Source organism: Pyrus communis, chromosome 9 (assembly GCF_041283825.1).
Source record: "Pyrus communis isolate YQ-2024b chromosome 9, ASM4128382v1, whole genome shotgun sequence".
NCBI lineage: Eukaryota > Viridiplantae > Streptophyta > Magnoliopsida > Rosales > Rosaceae > Pyrus > Pyrus communis.
Genome location: NC_142573.1, coordinates 28,298,538 through 28,320,145, shown reverse-complemented (window position 1 = coordinate 28,320,145; position 21,608 = coordinate 28,298,538). Strand labels below are relative to the sequence as shown.

The window sequence follows — 21,608 nt, the reverse complement described above, 5'->3', positions numbered from 1 at the left end:
GTGTAACACCCAAATGATCACGATCTTTTTTATTACAAGTGATATTACTCTTGAGGCTACACTAATTAAGAGAGGGGAATTAGTTTTAGAATTATGACAAGTTTATGTTTCAATCACTCGACCCTTTCTAATATAAAGAATAAACATTTGGGCAACGCCCCTGCATACATTATTATAGTAAGGGATTTGTGATTTGTTATAACTTCAAATCAGATGATAATTTCAGAGGCCAAACAATACTTCCCAAATCCATTTGATTTGAATTTGGTTTAAGCGAGAAAAATATAAACAGATAGATAGCAGCTATTTCATTTCACAAAACAATGGGGGGAAACAAAGCTATTATGCTAATACCGGGCGTAAAATTGAGAATTTATGAATTATTCTTAACTACATGTCGAAGAAAAGGAACTGTTTGCAAAAGTAAACACAAAAATGGTAAAAACAGGTACTTAAGAGCAGAGAAATGCAGAATACCAAGGACCGATCAATGTCAACTTCATATTACAGCAGAATCGGCGCTACACAAAATTCAAGTCAAGCCATCTATGCCTGCAAAATGTAACATCGGAAAACCAAAATCAGAACCAAAATCAGAAACGGAAACCATAATGAACAATCGAGTTACTTAAAATGTATGAGAGCATGAGTCCACCTTGTTTGCAATATTGTTTGAGAGCCAGTCAAGACCCTCGTACAGTCCTTCACCAGAAGTGGCGCACGTGCTCTGGATATACCTGCAAAGGGTAGTTTACAAAGTTAGTTTCAAGGAGGGGTGTGTTTGTGAGCGAGTTTGAGAGAAAGGCTACATTCGGTTTTACCAGTGGCGTTGACGGAGGGAGTGAAGACCAAGCTTATCAGTTATTTCAGCAGCATTCATGGCATTTGGAAGATCTTGCTTGTTTGCAAATACAAGAAGCACAGCCTCCCTCAACTCATCCTGCCAAATACAAGCAATGGTTAATGATCAAAATGAAAAGGAGAAAGAAAAGAAGAGAAATGAATATGTAGCAATTAAAGTGGCACAAGTTTTCATTGTGCTATATATTTCATCCCGCTCTTTAGAATTAGAATAAGAAGTTGCATACCTCATTCAACATTCTGTGAAGCTCATCTCTGGCTTCAACAACACGGTCACGATCGTTGCTATCAACCACAAAGATAAGTCCTTGTGTGTTCTGGAAGTAATGCCTCCACAATGGTCGGATCTGGAAAGACAATACAAAATATCAACACACAATAGAGTGAAAATTCAGCAGCTATAATAACACCTAACTGATAATGAGAAATGACCTAAACCGCAGAAGTAATACAGTATGTGACTTGTAAGCCACATATTGGATAATTTCTCCGCTAAACTCATAAAAAAAACAATCCTCAGGAACAAGAATTTAGTTGGGCATTATTCTGAAAGAGAAAAATCATGGAGAACATGTATGCCCAAAAAAGATAAAACAGTCCAAAGGGGAAACAATCCCAAAAAATAATAGCATGTCCTGACCCCATCGATGTTTAACTGATGAGCTTGTACGATTGAAGACAAATGGTATGCGCTGAGTGGGCTCGTTAACTAGTCGATTATAAAGGAAGGTTAGGATTGAGAACCAATTGACCTCCAAGATTCTATCAATAGTTAAAACAATAATTCACACAAAACAATCACGGAGATGATAAATTTCACGTTGGCCATGGCACCAAACTTGCTGAGTTGCTATAGTTTTACACAATTTAGTTTTTCATCAGGCAAACTCAACTATGTAAATCAGATGCAGGATTCAACTTTCACCAAAATTTACCAGAACTCAATTGCAACTGAAAGAAGTAAAATTTTTGGAAAATTAAATAAGTTAAAAAGAAAAAGAGTCCATACCTTGTCCTGACCCCCGACATCCCACACAGTAAAGCTGATGTTCTTGTATTCCACAGTCTCCACATTGAATCCTAATCACATAATTCACCATGATTCAAAGCAATTAACAACTAATACCACGGAAAACGATAAATAACAACCGATATCGAGTGATGAATCAAGATCAAGGAGGAGATCGGTTGTGCAAGTGATTGACATACCAATGGTGGGAATGGTGGTGACGATCTCGCCGAGCTTGAGCTTGTAGAGAATGGTGGTCTTACCAGCCGCATCGAGACCCACCATCAGAATGCGCATCTCCTTCTTCGCAAACAGACGGCTGAACAGCTTCGTGAATGACAGCCCCATTTTCGAACCTTCAAAATTTGATAAAAAAAATCCAACCCAAAATTTCAAATATCTATATATCAATCAGCATTCACATTCATAATGAGGGTCTAAATCTTGTAAATTTCATCACAATTTCGGGAAAAATTCGAGATCGGAACACAAAAAGTCAGAAAATTGGAGATCGGATCAAATGGCGAAAATTCGTGCAAGTGGGCACATAAAAAACGAAAATGTAAAAATCAGTGGAGGGTACAGATCCGACGAGAACAAGAAGAAGGAAGGGTAAAATTGGAGTTACCTGAGGAAGATGGAGAATTTGAAGAGAGAGAGAGAGAGAGAGTAGATCTGCGGTGGTTTCTCTCTCTAAGGCGTATGAGCGTCTCTAAGAAGAAGGGGAAGGGCTGTCCTTCGCAGCAATACCGATACCCACGCTATATTTCACGCTATACGTGGAACGAAGGATCTGTCTCTGAATTTATACATGGACCGAAAGGACGAGATTTTTTAGTGTGACCGTCACAGGAAATAGTATATTATCTATCCTTATATAAATTGTGTGATATATGTGTTAAAATGTTAATAACTTAAAACTTAAAATTTTAAAATTTTCACTATTTATATAAAAACACATGGTATATCATTCGTATTTCCGTCACAACTAAAAATTTTTCGAAACAAGGAGAGAGACGTCACCGACCGCACCAAATTTTTATATTTATTTACTTACGTTTTAATATTTGAAAATTTGATTAGAGGAAGAATACAATTTTCAAAGAAGTTGGTTGTTGTCGTTTGATTCGTTGATAGCCTTCAAACAATTCTAGGCTTTATCTTAATGACCTCCATCATTTATCAATGGGGGAGGAAGGAAGGATATCAAATCAGTATAAATACTTTTATTAGATAGGGGTAGACATGTTCTAGATTGGATCGACCGGGTTTAGTTATGAACGGTTTGATTCGATTTGGTTCAGTTTAGTTTATCTTTTGCATTTGTTCAACTTTGTTAGTCCAACAACGACAATAAAACTTTGTATCTTTCAACTTGTTTTTATTTTGTAGCACAATAAACCATCCTAAATATAAACTGCCGTAGCTAAACCACTAACTGATTTTCTTTATACCTTGTTGAACATTGCAACACTCATCTTCCAATTTTTGTGTATTGTATAACACAGATCACAGATAATAATTTGAAGAATTTTTTCTTATTTCTCTCATCATCTCTCACTCAATTCGTCTCCATATTTGTGCATTGAATGGCTAAGCTAAACCCCTTTAGCAGCTCAACCACAAGCTAGCTTCTGACATTGCTGTTGCTGGAATCCTTGAGCAGACTCTTACCTTACTGCTGGGCGTTTACGAGCAGATTGCACGGCTAAGTAAGCGTGTCGATTTCATTAGTTATCAGGCTTGATATATTCAAAAGAAGATCGGCATTCGGCCTCCTCCGGTCGTAGATTTGTGTTTGTTAGCTTCCTTCCAGAAGCGCATTTGCATAATTAATTGACTGACAAGTAAAACAAGCTCACATAGACTATATAGCATTCATCTTCCAAAGACAGAGACAAAGTTACCCACATATTTTTGTTAAGAAATTCTTCTTCATCGGTAAATAAGTTCACTACTTTATTTAATAAATAAGAGGGGAAACAACTGCCGGGTTATTTTCTACCTTCTGATAAAAGATAGAAGTTACATGACTGGTATTACACCTTATTCTACTCTTCCATCACTGCATACACTCCAAAAAATGAAGCACTAATCTTCTAAGATCTAACGGACAAGGGGGGGAGATTGGATGGGGGGTTGAATAGAGTCGCACTCATCAAGTTTCGTCAAATCTCACTCAAGCAGAGGAGGACACGTCAGACCGCCCTCCTGTCATCTTCTCCGCCTTCTCTCCACGCTCCCCTGAAAATGACGTATGCAAGAAGAAGAAAAATTTAGGTGAACTCTAGAGAGCAATCATCAATCCAAAGAGACACGCAAACAACTGGATCCATCATCTTAAACTTAAATCATTTGGCAAGTAAAATGTTACCAGTGCGAACTCTGATTACATCTGAGACTGGCACCACTGCAGAAAATACAAAACCTCATTAGAAAGTTTGATGAAAACTCACTGGAGAGGCCAGAAAATGATATATTCCTTGAGTTTTAAGTTTTACATGTAACTAGCATAGTCATTGCATAAATACGGAGTATAAAGATTTCTGGCAAATGATCAGTCTTGTCCAAAATAGCTACTTGTCCTACCAACCTGACCTTAAAGTACAACTTCACTAAAACTCTTATGTGACCTTAGTATCTGACATCACAAATGATATATAGTGGAAACTAATGACCCTCCCTAATTCTGGAAGGGTAGTGTATCTCTTAGAACATCTATAGGTGACAAAATGGAAAGGTGCGAATCCATCAAACAACTCTGTATACCGACATAATTGTCTGAAAATAAGCTAACTTATATAGGTGTCAAAGTATAGTTTGAATTCAGTGTACATCATTTTTAACACAAATTAATAATTATATATGTCAAAGAAATAATTATTAATTAAAATTTTATTTTAACCTGCTTAGGTGCTAACTGTAGACTGTATCTTTGTAGTTTGAAAATGAACAAGTTTAGAGACAAACCAAAAATCTTGCCATCGCCGATTTCTCCAGTCCTGGCTGCCTCAATTATTGTGTCAACCACAGCCTCAACCTATGAAGTGATGAGAGCAGGATTCAATTGGGGATTTTCAATCCCTTTTCCCTGAGCATCAATATCTCAAAAAGAATGCATTATAGAACTAAAATTATCAATCAGACTCTTCATACCTGGTCTTTGCTCACTACAATCTCCATTTTAATCTTAGCAACAAAATTGTCTTCAGAAAATTCAGAGCCTAACAAAGTAATAAAAAAGGAAGAAATTATGAAGGATAATATAAGAAAAGAGTAGGATGATATGATAAATAAGTACCAGTAGATATAATGGGTAGGGAGTGTTTCCAAAACATCTGCTAGATTTAATTAAAATGAAGAGAAAATATACATGCCAAAGCAAGAACATACCACCCTGCCTCTCTGTTGAACCACCTTGAGCACCAAAGCCTCGAACATCAGATACAGTAACACCACGAATTCCAATTTTCAGCAGAGCCTTCGATTTCGCAAAGGATGGGGACAAAAAATTAGTGCTCATGCTATTATCTCAAGGACCTCTAGAAAAATGACAGAGGAAAAGATTGTAGACTCCAGAAACCCAAAGTAATGCTTATGCTATTATCTCAAGGAGCTACCAACAATTCTGTACATTAGTAAACATGTGAAAACGTGCAACCTAAAAGAAAGGATAAAATCAGGTACAATTCTTACCCTACTATGGACTATAACCCTATTTTCTTCTTACGATAAGTTCATGAAATATGAACCACATGAAACATCTTAATTCTTCAATTTCTAGTGGTCATTTTGCTTTTACATTTCTTTTAGTAAGCAAATGACGTTATTTAGTGCACCATGGACAATTCCACTGGCATAGCATCCCAGTCCCCAACAGAGGCCTCATGGTCCATGGATGTAATGAATTGACAGGAAAGGAGTGGCAAAAATTCCGAGAATAGCATGAGTATTATTAAAAGACAGAAGCTATCTTGCCTTGACTATGATCAAGGCAATGCATACAGAGAGCAGTCAGAAACTTGGCCAAAAAGTTACTGATAGGTACTAAGTGAGGCAGTCACAAATAATTTTCATTAAATTCCAGAAATGAATTGTATAGCGGTACAACTAACAACTACTAATTGATCTTTTGACATGTCACTACAGGCCAAACCGCAATCAAAATTTAGGTCCAGTGACATCAATGGCACTCTAGATTAGAATTTCATTAACCTTCAATGTTTATCGTGTTTGAGCTCCAATCCAAATCAGTCGTGACTATGTGTTCGATATATGCAAATGGACTTGAGTGTGTAAAAAGGATTAAAGGCAACTGCAGAAGAAGATGGGATGGTGCTTAGATAACTACACAGGCTTCGAAACACAGAGCTATTCTTCCTACTATCCAATAAAAAAAAAAAATTGAAAAATCAATCCGTTGCTTTCCTAATTTTATTATGACAATGCCAAATGCAATGCCAATTAATATGCAGTAAGCTGTGTTTAAGGTTCAACAGTTCTTACCGAAGAAACGTGCGACACTCGCCAGGGCCTAGCTCGTCCCATAATCATAGCAAAGATTAAGAAATAATTAGATGTAATTAAAACCCATAACCTCATGTATTCCACACACAAAAGTAAATGAAGAAAAAAGCACAGCAGACATGCAGAGCTATAAACAATCAACCTAAACAAAATTAAGAACCAACAACAATGTATATACAAACAGATGAGTGAATTGTTTCCGCACCTCAGAATCGCTTCGACTTTGTAAAATTTGGAGTCTGGGACATAACCTACGAGCAACCAACAATATGGAGTCAGAAGCCATGCCAAAATTTAAAATTTAAAATTTAAAATCCGTGACACCCAAATCATAATTTGAATGGAATATGCAATAACATTCAAAACCCATGAACCATTCTTCCACAAAATGGGAAGAAGACGAACCAGAAGAACTCTGCGCTCGTACGACCGGAACAATGGACGCATTTCTTGCGTGCTTTAGAGCGATAGTGGGCTGACAGAACCGAAATTCTGCGAGCTTGGTGCTGATGGAGCTCGAACCCAAAAGCGGAAGCTCGTTGAGGTGGCAATGGAGGGGGCTAAGCAAGCCTGCACTCGCCATTGTAGCCATGTTGGTCAACTGTTAGGCAAAAAGCAGACCAAAAGCTTCGGTGATACTGAACCCAGTTTGGGTACCGAGTCTACTCACTGCCGAGGCAGTGAAATAGCTTTGAAAACGACGCGTGGAAGATTCTTCATGCAATTGCAGCTTGGGCTTGGACTCTTGGTGTTGGAAAAGCAAATGGGCTTACTCTCGCCTCAAAAGCCCGTCAAAGCCCAACTGGGTCCAGTTATATTAGATATGCAGATGGTGGAAGACTTTCGATCTCCAGAGCAATGGCTGCAGGTGGAGGTGGAGGTGGAAGACTTTCGATCTCCAGTGCAATGGCTGCAGGTGGAGGTGGAGGTGGAGGTGGAGGTGAAGGGAAGGGAGAAATGTATACATAATAAATTCTGGGTTCTCTCTCTATCTCTCTTCAAATGCATGTATATATATGTATATGTGTATGTATATGTATCCCACCCAGTTGCCAATTTGATTATAATTACCCTTTGCATCGATTAAAGCTTAGACACGGTCCAACTGAAAGAAATTCTGGGTGGCAAATGAGTTGCCCTGGTGGACAGGGCTTAACTCAGTGCGTCGTAGTTCAAACTCTCCACTTTTCTTTTAGTCTAACTTAAACTAGAAATATCGCTTGTAATAAAAGTAACTGAAAATATAACTTTAGCCCTTAAAACTTAATTTTCTCTACATAAAACCCGACATAAGTTTTTTTTTTGAATAAAACCCATTAACTAGATTCCACATCAGCAAATTCATTAATTATGTTTGACTTCACACATTAAAAAATTTCGGATGCCTAAAATACCCAATTTTTTTTTTATAAACCCTATTTGAATGTTTGTTGTACATAATTAATGTCATGCGGATAGATGGTAAGGGAGAATTAATGATTTTACAAAAAAAAAAAAAAAAAAACCAATAATGTTATAATTAAATTCATTGCCTAATATATAATAACATAAAACATGTCTAATATATGTTATTATACAAGCTTAATTAATTCTATAAAATTATATTTTACATATTAATGTAGGTAAATTATTTATCTCACACACACACACACATATATTGTGACATCCCGTCCCGGGATTATTAAACGCACGTGTGAAATTACCTTTTTGCCCTTAGGTTGTTTTGTCACGTTGTGGGTTGTTTTGTGTGGTGTGGCATGTGTTGGACCACACACACACACACTCACACACACAGCCACTCTTCCCCTCCCTCTGTCTCTCTCCCCCGTGCCTCTCTCTTCCTTCCCGTTATCACCATACGTACGGACAAACACCAAAACCACCCAAACCATCACGGATCGAGGAAACCAAGGACACCATTCAACTCGTGAGGACAAGGGGAGCACGACCATAGCATTTTCAGGTAAGAACTTCGACGTTTTCACGTCGATATCGCGAGGTCCGTTTTGAGCACTGTTCATGCAACATTAATTTACTTAGTTTTTGGACATTTGAAGCTTGTAGGTGTGTTGGTGAGGTCCTAAGGAGCGTCGGAGTAGCTCGTTGGACGAATTTGGACGTCGGGAAGGCCTAGTTCGAAGTTGGCCGGTTTTTGAGTTTTGAGACAGGTATGATCGCGTAACTTTTAGCCTTTAAAAGTGGTCCATCGTGATTCTACTAGTTTAGGGCTTTCTTTTGGTCCAAGAATCATAGAAAACGGTTGAGAAACGAAGGAGAATAGTTAGTTTAAAGTTTTTCCCAGTTTCTGGCGACCGGAGTCCGGCGAGGGTAGGCCGGAGAAGAAAGGGGAATATTCCGTCAAGTTTGACGGAATATTCCTAACGGCAGTGACGGTATCCGGTTAGATTTGACGGAATATTCCGTCAGTTTAACGGAATATTCCTGACGGCGTCTGTTGACACCGTCAGTGTGCCTGGCACGTGGCCGCGCGTGGGGGGCGCGTAGGTCCGTGCCTGTGCTGGCGCGTGGGGGCGCGTGCGGGGTCCAAAAATTTTTCTAAAAATATGGTTGTGACCCTGAGGTTGTGTAGAGCACGTGGGTATATTCATTTGTCTATTTTGAGCAATGTATAAGAAGTTATTACGAGAAACGGGTTATGTGCTTTAAAGTTAACGTTTTTATAGTTGTTTCGCATTTAGGTGACACGTACCCAGAGGACGAGCGTGCACACGCGAGGCAGGGGGGCTACGACCCTTCTACATACCAGTGAGTGGGCTTTTGTTTTCCGTATATACCTATATACATTTATATTCCCAGAAATTGATTTAAAAAGGGTTATTTGCCTTATGCCATGCATATTATTATTATCGTTTATGCATCATCACATTTATTAGTAGTGGCATGCATATACATATTTATATGTGGGTGCTGTGGAGGCATAGGTAAGTGCCAGGTAAGCGTTAATTAACGATTGCATTAATTAGTGGTTAAAGATGCTTAGAGAGCTCATAACCTGCACCCCCGGTGTTAGTGCTCCCGCCCAGAGTAGGGCACAGTCCTTCACGTGTTGTTCACCTCCCGCACCATACGCTCAGCTTGGATCCAAGCTAGGTGCATAGGCCTGTCGTACAGACCACAATAGGTGGTTCCGACTCGTAGGTGACCCGCGATTATTCGCACAGCCTTCACGTGATCGTAGCACTAGAGCGTATATATATGTTACACCCAGGCTTGTCGTACATACCACTTTAGGTGGTTCCGACTCGTGGGCAGGTTTAGATATTGAGATTGAGATTTGAGCTCTAGATGCAGCCGTACAGGTCACGTTAGGTGACTCCGGCTGCCGGATTACATGATATTGATATGGTTATACCTGGGCACTTGCATATCACTTTGAGATTGTGGCATGGCATATTTTGAGCATGATTGGTATACCCTTGAGCATGTTTTGCATGTTTACACATACGTATATATGTTTATTTTCTGGGAAGTATACAGGTTTTACGGCGAGGGGTTAGAAAGTATTTTGTAAATGGTTTTAGAAAGAATTGTTTTTGCCCACTCACGCTTTTGTTTTGCGCCCCTCCAGGTTCTAGTTGCTTAGCCGTTGCGGTGGTTTCCCTTGTGAGCTTTTCGGCGTTCTGACAGACACTCCACATCGTAGGGTCGCCTTCGGGCGTACTATTGTTGTCGTTTTATTTGGACTGCTATAGACCTGCTCTGAATTTGTATCGCACTAACTAGCACTCATTTTAGTACTTGTATGTTAGTTTTTAATTATTCGTACTTTTATATTACTACTTACTAGCTTCCGCACGTGCACATGGCTACGTCACCTTTGTGCGACGGCCAGCACGCTCCGATCTCGGTCGGAGTGTGTCAGTTTGGTATCAGAGCCTAGGTTTGGCAGTCCTGTGTCCTTGTGAGTATTCTAATAATTTTGGTGTCTTCTGTCAGAACTATGCCGCCTCGTCGGGAACCCCGTCGCTCTTCTGAGCCTATGTTCCCCGATATTACTCAGTTGGGGGAAGCTTTTGCTACAGCCCTTCAGGCAGTGATGCGCCCTCCCCAGAGGACTCCTCTGGAGACCATGTACAATCTGAAGTTGGATAAGTTTAAGGGCAGTGAGGGACCCGAGAGCGCAGAGCGCTGGCTAGAACACATAGAGAAGACTTTCCGGGTGCTACATAATCAGGGGAACTTGCCTATGGAGAGGTGGGTCGAGACGACCGCTTGGTTTCTGGATACGGAGTCGGCAGCTTGGTGGGAGCAGGAGCTTCGTAGGTTGACTCCGGATCAGAGGATTGATTGGAACGTGTTTACGGGGTTGTTTAGGAGAAGATATGTACCCCCTGAGTACATTGACCGCAAGAAGCAGGAGTTTTCCGAACTGAAACAGCGGAAGATGTCAGCGAATGAGTACTACCGTAAGTTTACGGACTTGTCCCGTTATCACCCTGATGTCGCTGGTAATCCGGCGGAGATGCTCCGTCTTTTCCGTCTGGGCACCAGGAAGAAGTGGCGTTCTATGGCGTCTACGGTCCACAGCGAGACTTATCGGGACTTCTATGAGATACTGTTGAGGATCGAGGATTCCGAGAATATGTCGAGCGATACTGATGAAGAGAAGGACGGCAACCAGAAGAAAGATGACAAAGGCAAAGGTCAGGCATCGCTCGGGGCCCGTCAGACTCAGAGCTTCAAGAGAGGTGGAGCTAGTTCTAGTTCTTCGAGTGGTGGCTTCAGTGCCACTGGGCAGGGTCGTGGGGGTAGATTTTCTGGTGGCGCTAGAGGCCAGAGGCAGGGCGATGGTGGGCGAGGCAGAGCCCCTATTTGCCGCAGGTGTAACAACCGACATTTCGGTGAGTGTAGACGTGGTAGCAACGGTTGTTTCACATGTGGACAGGTGGGACATAGAGCGGCAAATTGTCCCCAGGGTCAGCAGCAGCAGAAACCACAGCAGACCTTTATGCCACCGCCTGCACCACTCCAGCAGATCCAGGGTCCTAGTAGTTACAGCCAGACGGGTCGAGGTGGTGCTTACCACTATCAGGGTGATGCTGTCCCTTATGCTCCGGGGCAGTATCAGTACCCTCAGGATCCCTATTCCCAGGGTGGCTATTCCCAGTATTCGGGCGGCTATGTGCCGTATCCTCCAGCCCCAGCGGGTGGTTCACAGTGGTATCAGGGAGGACAGTATCAGCAGGGGGAGATTGCCACTAGCAGTGCAGGATCTTCGAGACAGTCGGGCCAGCCCAGTCAGGGGCGTGGTGCTCAGGGACGCGGTGTTCAGGCGAGCCGAGGCCGCGGTGGGCGTCAGCAGGGACAGGGGCGTCTTCACAATATTTCTCTGTAGGACGCTCAGAACAACCCAGACTTGATTATGGGTACGTTGAACATTCTTGGTTGTTTTGCTAGAGTCTTAATTGATTGTGGAGCTACACATTCCGTAATTTCTCATACATTTGCTCAAGCGACGCAACCTCGCCCCACACCCCTAGGGTATGATTTAGAGTTGGTTATGCCTAGGGGAGAGAGTTGCGTTGTAGATTGTGTGTACCCGGGGTGTCCAGTGATCGTAGAGGGTGTTGCTTTGTCAGCCGATCTTATCCCGTTAGATATTGTGGACTTTGATGTGATTCTGGGCATGGATTGGTTGCACTTCTATCGTGCCAACATTGACTGTTATGGAAAAGTGGTTACGTTTCACCGACCTGGACTACCTGTGGTTACCTTCGTGGGTGAGCAGAGTGGGGTGAAATATGGCGTTATTTCGGCGCTACGAGCGAAAAAGTTGTTAACTAAGGGTTGTCAGGGGTATCTGGCTCATGTGGTGCTGGATGAGGTTGTTACTAGCAGAATAGAGGATGTGAGAGTGGTCAGACACTTCCCTGATGTATTTCCTGAGGATTTACCTGGGTTACCCCCAGATCGAGACGTAGAGTTCACCATTGAGTTGATTCCAGGTACCAATCCTATTTCTTTAACTCCTTATCGTATGGCTCCTGCGGAGTTAAGGGAATTGAAAGTTCAGCTGCAAGAGTTAGTAGATAAAGGATTTATCCAGCCTAGTACTTCGCCTTGGGGTGCTCCAGTGTTGTTTGTGAGAAAGAAGGATGGAACTTTGAGACTGTGCATCGACTACAGGCAACTCAATCGGGTGACGATTAAAAACCGTTATCCATTGCCTCGTATCGATGATTTGTTCGATCAGCTGAGAGGTGCTTGCGTGTTCTCTAAGATAGACTTGAGGTCTGGTTACTATCAGCTGAAGATCAGTAGGGATGATGTCCCTAAGACGGCGTTCAGGACTCGTTACGGTCATTACGAGTTTCTGGTTATGCCATTTGGGTTGACGAATGCACCAGCCGCCTTTATGGATTTGATGAACCGAGTATTCCAGCCTTACTTGGATAGATTCGTCATTGTCTTCATTGACGATATTCTGGTGTATTCTAAGTCGAAATCGGAGCATGTTCGACATCTTACTTTGGTGTTGAAAAGGTTGAGGGAACACCAGTTATATGCTAAGTTTAGCAAGTGCCAGTTCTGGTTAGACCAAGTTGCGTTCTTGGGGCACGTCATTTCTGCTCAGGGTATTTTGGTTGACCCTCAGAAGGTTGCAGCGGTAGAGAGTTGGGAGCAACCGAGAACCGTCACCGAGGTGAGAAGTTTCCTTGGTTTGGCAGGGTATTATCGGAGATTCGTTAAGGATTTTTCGGTGATTGCCTTACCACTGACGAGGTTAACGAGGAAGGATGTCAAATTCGAGTGGGATGATAAGTGTGAGCAGAGTTTCCAACGGTTGAAGCATTATCTCACTCATGCACCCGTTTTGGCACTCCCAGACGATAGTGGTGATTTCGAGGTTTACAGCGATGCTTCCTTGAATGGTTTGGGATGTGTATTGATGCGGCATGGTAGGGTGATTGCTTATGCTTCGCGGCAGTTGAAACCTCATGAGAGGAATTACCCTACACATGATTTGGAGTTGGCTGCTATCATTTTTGCGTTAAAGTTGTGGAGGCACTATCTTTACGGAGAAAAGTGCAGGATCTTTACGGATCACAAGAGTCTCCAGTATCTCTTTACTCAGAAGGAACTCAATCTTCGTCAGCGGAGGTGGTTGGAGTTGCTCAGCGATTACGATTGCACGATTGATTATCATCCTGGTCGTGCGAACGTAGTGGCTGATGCACTTAGCAGGAAGTCACAGGGCCGTATTAATGCGTTGTACGCTAGTCGTGCTCCTCTTTTGGTGGACTTGCGTACTACAGGGGTAAGGCTAGAAGCCGAAGATCGAGATGTGGCATTACTTGCTAATTTCCAAGTTAGGCCGATACTTGTTGATCGGGTGCTTGAAGCCCAAGTAACTGATCAAGAGACTCAAGAACTTATTCAAGCTCGAGAGCAAGGAAGGAGGCGAGACCTCAGAGTTCGGGATTCGGATGGCATGTTGATGCTAGAAGGTAGAATGTTCGTGCCTAAGAGTGTGGAGTTGAAGAAAGAAATTCTCGATGAAGCACATATCTCGGCTTATGCCATGCACCCAGGAGCTACTAAAATGTATCATACCATTCGACCGTTTTATTATTGGCCGGGTATGAAGAGGGAGATAGCCGAGTATGTGAGCAGGTGTGCTGTTTGTCAGCAAGTTAAAGCAGAAAGGAAGAAGCCGTTTGGGTTGTTGCAGCCGCTTCCCGTTCCAGAGTGGAAATGGGAAAATATCACCATGGATTTTGTGTACAAGCTCCCGCGTACACATAATGGCTTTGACGGCATTTGGGTGATCGTCGATCGACTCACTAAGTCGGCTCATTTTATTCCTGTGAGAGAGAAGTATTCTCTGAGCCGTTTAGCGGAGTTGTTCATTTCGAAGGTTGTAAAGTACCACGGTGTTACAGTGAGTATTGTCTCGGATCGTGATCCACGATTCACATCGAAGTTTTGGGTAGCTTTCCAGGAAGCTTTGGGCACGAGATTACTTTATAGTACGGCATATCATCCACAGACCGACGGGCAGTCAGAGAGAACTATTCAGACCTTGGAGGATATGCTGCGAGCTTCGGTGTTGCAGTTTGGTGACGCTTGGCACCAAAGATTGGATTTGATGGAATTTGCTTACAATAACAGTTTTCATTCGAGCATTGGCATGGCGCCATTTGAGGCCTTGTATGGTAGAGCTTGTCGCATACCGTTGTGTTGGTCAGAGGTTGGCGAAAGAGTTTTAGTGGGTCCAGAGATTGTCGAGGAGACTACTCAGAATGTTCAGGTGATTAAGTCTAACCTGAAAGCAGCTCAGGACAGGCAGAAGAGTCTAGCGGATCGGCGTGCTACGGACAGAACATATGAGGTCGGAGATTGGGTATTTCTAAAGCTTTCACCGTGGAGAGGTGTTGTGCGGTTCGGAAAGAAAGGGAAGTTGAGTCCCAGGTACATCGGACCATACGTGGTCACAGAACGAGTTGGCGAGGTAGCTTACAGGTTGGAGTTGCCCCCGGAGTTGGCTAGAGTGCATAATGTTTTTCACGTGTCTATGCTCCGGCACTATGTTGCTGATCCATCTCACGTGATACCTCCTCAACCGCTTGAGATTAACCCAGATTTGACGTACGATGAGGAACCGGTGACGATCATTGATTGGAAAGAGAAGGTTTTGAGGAACAAGACAGTGAATTTGGTGAAGGTTTTGTGGAGGAACCATTCAGTCGAAGAAGCTACGTGGGAGACAGAGAATCGGATGAGGGATTTGTACCCTCGATTGTTCTTTGACTACTAGGGGGTTGCTGCGTTATTGTTTTGAATTTCGGGACGAAATTCTATTAAGGTGGGAAGGTTGTGACATCCCGTCCCGGGATTATTAAACGCACGTGTGAAATTACCTTTTTGCCCTTAGGTTGTTTTGTCACGTTGTGGGTTGTTTTGTGTGGTGTGGCATGTGTTGGACCACACACACACACACTCACACACACAGCCACTCTTCCCCTCCCTCTGTCTCTCTCCTCCGTGCCTCTCTCTTCCTTCCCGTTATCACCATACGTACGGACAAACACCAAAACCACCCAAACCATCACGGATCGAGGAAACCAAGGACACCATTCAACTCGTGAGGACAAGGGGAGCACGACCATAGCATTTTCAGGTAAGAACTTCGACGCTTTCACGTCGATATCGCGAGGTCCGTTTTGAGCACTGTTCATGCAACATTAATTTACTTAATTTTTGGACATTTGAAGCTTGTAGGTGTGTTGGTGAGGTCCTAAGGAGCGTCGGAGTAGCTCGTTGGACGAATTTGGACGTCGGGAAGGCCTAGTTCGAAGTTGGCCGGTTTTTGAGTTTTGAGACAGGTATGATCGCGTAACTTTTAGCCTTTAAAAGTGGTCCATCGTGATTCTACTAGTTTAGGGCTTTCTTTTGGTCCAAGAATCATAGAAAACGGTTGAGAAACGAAGGAGAATAGTTAGTTTAAAGTTTTTCCCAGTTTCCGGCGACCGGAGTCCGGCGAGGGTAGGCCGGAGAAGAAAGGGGAATATTCCGTCAAGTTTGACGGAATATTCCTAACGGCAGTGACGGTATCCGGTTAGATTTGACGGAATATTCCGTCAGTTTAACGGAATATTCCTGACGGCGTCTGTTGACACCGTCAGTGTGCCTGGCACGTGGCCGCGCGTGGGGGGCGCGTAGGTCCGTGCCTGTGCTGGCGCGTGGGGGCACGTGCGGGGTCCAAAAATTTTTCTAAAAATATGGTTGTGACCCTGAGGTTGTGTAGAGCACGTGGGTATATTCATTTGTCTATTTTGAGCAATGTATGAGAAGTTATTACGAGAAACGGGTTATGTGCTTTAAAGTTAACGTTTTTATAGTTGTTTCGCATTTAGGTGACACGTACCCAGAGGACGAGCGTGCACACGCGAGGCAGGGGGGCTACGACCCTTCTACATACCAGTGAGTGGGCTTTTGTTTTCCGTATATACCTATATACATTTATATTCCCAGAAATTGATTTAAAAAGGGTTATTTGCCTTATGCCATGCATATTATTATTATCGTTTATGCATCATCACATTTATTAGTAGTGGCATGCATATACATATTTATATGTGGGTGCTGTGGAGGCATAGGTAAGTGCCAGGTAAGCGTTAATTAACGATTGCATTAATTAGTGGTTAAAGATGCTTAGAGAGCTCATAACCTGCACCCCCGGTGTTAGTGCTCCCGCCCAGAGTAGGGCACAGTCCTTCACGTGTTGTTCACCTCCCGCACCATACGCTCAGCTTGGATCCAAGCTAGGTGCATAGGCCTGTCGTACAGACCACAATAGGTGGTTCCGACTCGTAGGTGACCCGCGATTATTCGCACAGCCTTCACGTGATCGTAGCACTAGAGCGTATATATATGTTACACCCAAGCTTGTCGTACAGACCACTTTAGGTGGTTCCGACTTGTGGGCAGGTTTAGATATTGAGATTGAGATTTGAGCTCTAGATGCAGCCGTACAGGTCACGTTAGGTGACTCCGGCTGCCGGATTACATGATATTGATATGGTTATACCTGGGCACTTGCATATCACTTTGAGATTGTGGCATGGCATATTTTGAGCATGATTGGTATACCCTTGAGCATGTTTTGCATGTTTACACATACGTATATATGTTTATTTTCTGGGAAGTATACAGGTTTTACGGCGAGGGGTTAGAAAGTATTTTGTAAATGGTTTTAGAAAGAATTGTTTTTGCCCACTCACGCTTTTGTTTTGCGCCCCTCCAGGTTCTAGTTGCTTAGCCGTTGCGGTGGTTTCCCTTGTGAGCTTTTCGGCGTTCTGACAGACACTCCACATCGTAGGGTCGCCTTCGGGCGTACTATTGTTGTCGTTTTATTTGGACTGCTATAGACCTGCTCTGAATTTGTATCGCACTAACTAGCACTCATTTTAGTACTTGTATGCTAGTTTTTAATTATTCGTACTTTTATATTACTACTTACTAGCTTCCGCACGTGCACATGGCTACGTCACCTTTGTGCGACGGTCAACACGCTCCGATCTCGGTCGGAGTGTGTCATATATATAAATGCTTGATATATGCAAAATTCATGCACAATAATTTACCTGCAAAAAAAGAAAAAAAAAAAAAGAGAAGACATTTGATTCAAATAGTGCACCTACTATTAAAATTTTAAAATGTTAGATTGCTTAAAAAAAAGAAAAATAATATACCCAGTATATGTAAAATACATGAAAAATAATTTACCTACATAATAACAAACCCATATATGCAAAATACATAAAAACTAATTTACCTTATAAATTCATTGTTTAATTTTTAAAAGAAACAATGTTTCTACTAGTTTTTTTCTTTTTTTCCAAAAATAAAGTACCTATTATTTAATTTTTACGAAAATTGTGTACCTATTTTGTAATTTAAAAAAAATAAATTACACATTATTTTTTTTTTATGAAAAAAATGTAACTATTGTTTAGTTTTTACAAGAAACAATGTATCTACAAGTTTATTTTTACCTTTTTTTTTTTTTTTGAATTTTCACAAGTTAATGTATCTACTTTTTCAATAGAATGTATATTGAACTAATTAGATTTGGATTAGTCGATTTCACATAAAAGAAGAAAAGAACTTCTTTTTTTTGTTTTTTTAAATTAAAAGCAAAAAAAACTTGAATTAATTGAATGTTGTTGACAAACAAAAGACAATAAATTAAAAGTCTACAAAAAAACCGTAATAGCCATATTAATGTTGGTGGCATGGTGTTGTAAATAAATTTAAATGTATGGACATCTTTTATCTTATATGACATCAAATTTAAAATTTGGGTTTAATTTAGATGTTTTAATATAGGTGGGTTTATGTCTAAAGTTCAACAATTGTAAGGGGCTAAATCTAAAGCACCCTAATAGTAAAACAAAGTTATGGGTGATTAATTGCATTCATTGATTTATTGATGCCATAAAATGGTTCAATTTTTTTCAGGTAAAGTCGACATTGCAGAATTTTTTCGTGAATACTAAGGTGGATCTTTACTCGCTTCAAATTGACACTACTAAGGTACGTAGATATGAACATCCATTTAGGTTTTACTCTAACTTCAAATTCTATGGTTATTTTGGATGAGGGAGTTTAAAATTTTATGCAACTTTGGCTAAATTTGATAGGCATGCACTACAAAAATTGGATACGGGGAAAACTTCCAAATAACACCTTGAAAGTCGTTCGTCTAGTGTCTTTTTAGTGCACTTGTGGTTTTTTAATGTTAGCTTTGTACTAGTTTATTGGTAGTCTTCTTGTGGTGCATTTTTAATAATCGAGTCTAAAGTTCCATGTAATTTTAAAACCACTCGTCCAAATGCACTACTAAAGATCAAAATGAGCTATATATTTGTTGAGAAAAAAACTATTTTCAAACAACTCAGGAGCTAGGATCTCGTCGGAACATGTTAATCCCATTCGTCTCCAGGCCAGCTGAGCATATGCTTTAAGAATCTGTTCATAGAATAAAACGTTGGCAACTGAATTTCACAATTCAAAGCTTAGATGACTGCACAACATTCAGAAGACTTTGATTGACATAAGTAATTGACTAATTGGTTTACTGCACATTGAAGTTAACTAATATATTACAATAATTTCTATATGTTATACGGAGACCTAATATTGCAACTGCACCTGCCCCATGATTCTGCCTACTTCTGAAATGAGAAGTTAAAAACAGATACTAAAAGAGAGGAAGCGTATGAAGCGTATGAAGGTAAATATGCACTACTGAATTAAGGGAATCGAAAGAAGCATGGATTTCAGATACTAACTTCTTCAGAGTTGCGTGGAGGCGTTGTTGATTAGAACAGACTTTTTTATACTATGTTTAGTTTACATAGAGGAACAAGACATGGTAAATTTACGCTGAAACATTTTGAAACAAATATCATTAAGCCAAAAGGTAGCTGGTGATGAATCTATAAGATTTTCCTTCCTGCACTTACGCCTTGGAATGATCTCTCAGTCTGTCTTGCTCATGAGCTCCTTGCACTAGCAAGGTGGGATTCTGGCGACTTTTGTTAACCATGTTTTGCTAGCTTCCGAAAATCCACCTTCCGAATCTACCTTCCGAAAATCCATGTTTTGCTAGCTGAGCTTGTGGCACATATAGCTCCCTAAAGTATAACAAAGACTAAACGAATAGAAAGTTAGAAACCTAGACTGAATGAGAAACCCCTCAATCTTTCCCCATCCTACAGTCCTATTTATTACTGAATGACCTCCACCACCCACATTTTCTTAGTTTCTTATTGAACAGCCATGTGTATTGAGCCATTCTTTCCATTTGTTTGTACATTTATCAGCATGAAGATCACACTCAAAGTTTGTTGGCATTGTTTTCTTTTTTGTCTTCATACCTTGTGATCTCAGTATTTAGATAATTTCTCTAATTGTGTTATCGCAGCTTGGTGAAGGGTTAGTATATGAAGTTGTTGACGGTTCCAATAGCTTCCCTCATTTCTATGGTCCATCTCGAAGTTTCATTCCTCTTCCTCTTGATGCCGTTACAAAAGCAGAGAAGCTGCATCTGTCAGGTGGCCAATTCAGTTGCAGTATGCTGGAACGAGCCGCTTAAGCTTTGATTTGGTATTCTTTCATCTCAGCTTTACATTGTGTGGGATAGGAGATATTAACGTCTTCCAACTCCCAACTGCTGTAGTTGTTATGTTCATACCAGTACACTATTTGAAAGGCCGTCCGTTGTTGATACCAATGAATTATGGCGGCAGTTTCATTTCCGTGTTGTGCGTTTGATAGAATGACTGGGAATGCGATTACCCTTTTTCGAAAAGTCTCATTCATTGGGCTTATTGTGTTTTCATGCTACCCTCACCCTTCAATCAATTTTCAACATGCGCATGCATTGGATGGAAACTAATAATATATATGTATTTGTACACAACACAATCTAGCATTATAATTTCTTTTTTACGTATAAGGTCAACCGGAAAGTTTATTATTTAGGTTTTAATATCAAAATAGTTTGTTACTTAGGACTATGGTCTATGTAGTCCTCTTTACTTATAAGTGAGAGATCTTAGGTTTGATTCTCGCCAAAAGATGAATGAACTACATTATTATGGCTGGCTCATTGTGAGGCTTAGCACACTACCCTTACCCCCTTAATGTAGATAATATCGTTTATATATATATATATATATATATATATATATATATATATATCAAAATGGTTCATGTGTTCTAGTCATTTGGTCAATTTAGTCCTTGTGTTTTCAATTTAGCCACATTATTATGGCTAGCTCATTGTGAGGCTTAGCACACTACCCTTACCACCTTAATGTAGATAATATCGTTTATATATATATATATATATATATATATATATATATATATATCAAAATGGTTCATGTGTTCTAGTCATTTGGTCAATTTAGTCCTTGTGTTTTCAATTTAGCCAATTGGGTCATCGTTTCATGATTACTAATTAAGAACATTTCATTCAAACTCTATTAATAAAATTATAAATTATTATAAACTTATTGATAAAATTATCTACTTGATTTAAAATATTTAAAATCAAATAAAATTAAAGATAAAATTACTTTCCTGCCAACTCCCTAACCTCCTCCCTAACATTTTGTCCTCTACCAAATTTCATGCACCCCTCCCCTCTTTTCTATGTTACAACCTTAATAATTTTTCATACCGGAAGTTTTATCTCTTGTATCTTTATTTCTCATTTAATTTGCATTTTTATGTAAATTTTAATTTAAATAAAGAAAACGATAATATATGACTCTCTCAATTGTGGTCTGTTTCTCGATTACACAATCGGAGGCGAGGTGATCAGGGTTAATTTTTTTGGGACCACAATGATGGAACTTGTGTGGTGACATGTGGGGTCGAGGTGGATCTAGAGACGCATTTGTCGAGTTGCTTGCATATGTGGCTAGGTTGAGGCTTGGGTCAAGGACAAGTGAATGGTAGGGTGGGTTTGTTTAATTTTGTTTTCCTTTTGAAATTTACTTTTCTTTTTATATAATTGAAAATATTTTTCTATAATAGGTTATAAATCTTTTGACAAAGATTGGATAAAATGTTCTTAATTGGTTAACGGAGATAAATACGAAGACTAATTTGGCCAAATAGCCATAACACAAGGACCATTTTGACATTTAAGCATTTTTAATATATTTTGGAA

General features: G+C 40.7%; 3 protein-coding genes and 1 long non-coding RNA gene across 5 annotated transcripts; 2 read left to right on the top strand and 2 right to left on the bottom strand.

Moving 5' to 3' along the window:
• Positions 1-285: 285 nt before the first annotated feature.
• On the bottom strand, positions 286-2,684 carry LOC137739803 (ADP-ribosylation factor 2). 2 transcript variants are annotated; one of them, XM_068479518.2, is made up of 7 exons: positions 2,499-2,684; positions 2,071-2,226; positions 1,871-1,941; positions 1,089-1,208; positions 822-940; positions 656-737; positions 286-552 (listed from the first exon to the last, which is right to left on the bottom strand). In XM_068479518.2, exons 2-7 carry the CDS (start codon positions 2,216-2,218, stop codon positions 547-549), a joined length of 546 nt encoding a protein of 181 aa, XP_068335619.1. In that variant the 5' UTR covers positions 2,219-2,226; positions 2,499-2,684; the 3' UTR covers positions 286-546. The 2 variants fall into 2 exon arrangements, with proteins under 2 accessions (XP_068335619.1, XP_068335618.1); XM_068479517.2 differs by lacking the exon at positions 286-552 and having other exon boundaries at positions 614-737; positions 2,499-2,675.
• Positions 2,685-3,718: 1,034 nt separating this feature from the next.
• Positions 3,719-7,073, bottom strand: GLB1 (nitrogen regulatory P-II-like protein). The gene is made up of 8 exons (XM_068479291.2): positions 6,803-7,073; positions 6,603-6,648; positions 6,377-6,404; positions 5,264-5,351; positions 5,027-5,094; positions 4,841-4,910; positions 4,245-4,280; positions 3,719-4,114 (listed from the first exon to the last, which is right to left on the bottom strand). The coding sequence occupies exons 1-8, from the start codon at positions 6,987-6,989 to the stop codon at positions 4,050-4,052; spliced, it is 588 nt and encodes a 195-aa protein (XP_068335392.2). The 5' UTR covers positions 6,990-7,073; the 3' UTR covers positions 3,719-4,049.
• An 87-nt stretch (positions 7,074-7,160) lies between these two features.
• Positions 7,161-20,139, top strand: LOC148694537 (uncharacterized). Its single transcript, XM_088700731.1, has 3 exons — positions 7,161-7,376; positions 18,383-18,457; positions 19,851-20,139. Exons 1-3 carry the CDS (start codon positions 7,161-7,163, stop codon positions 20,019-20,021), a joined length of 462 nt encoding a protein of 153 aa, XP_088556857.1. The 3' UTR covers positions 20,022-20,139.
• LOC148694538 (uncharacterized) lies at positions 16,239-17,353 on the top strand. Its single transcript, XR_015967063.1, has 2 exons — positions 16,239-16,342; positions 17,166-17,353. It is a non-coding gene; the product is annotated as an uncharacterized LOC148694538 (long non-coding RNA).
• Positions 20,140-21,608: the final 1,469 nt, after the last annotated feature.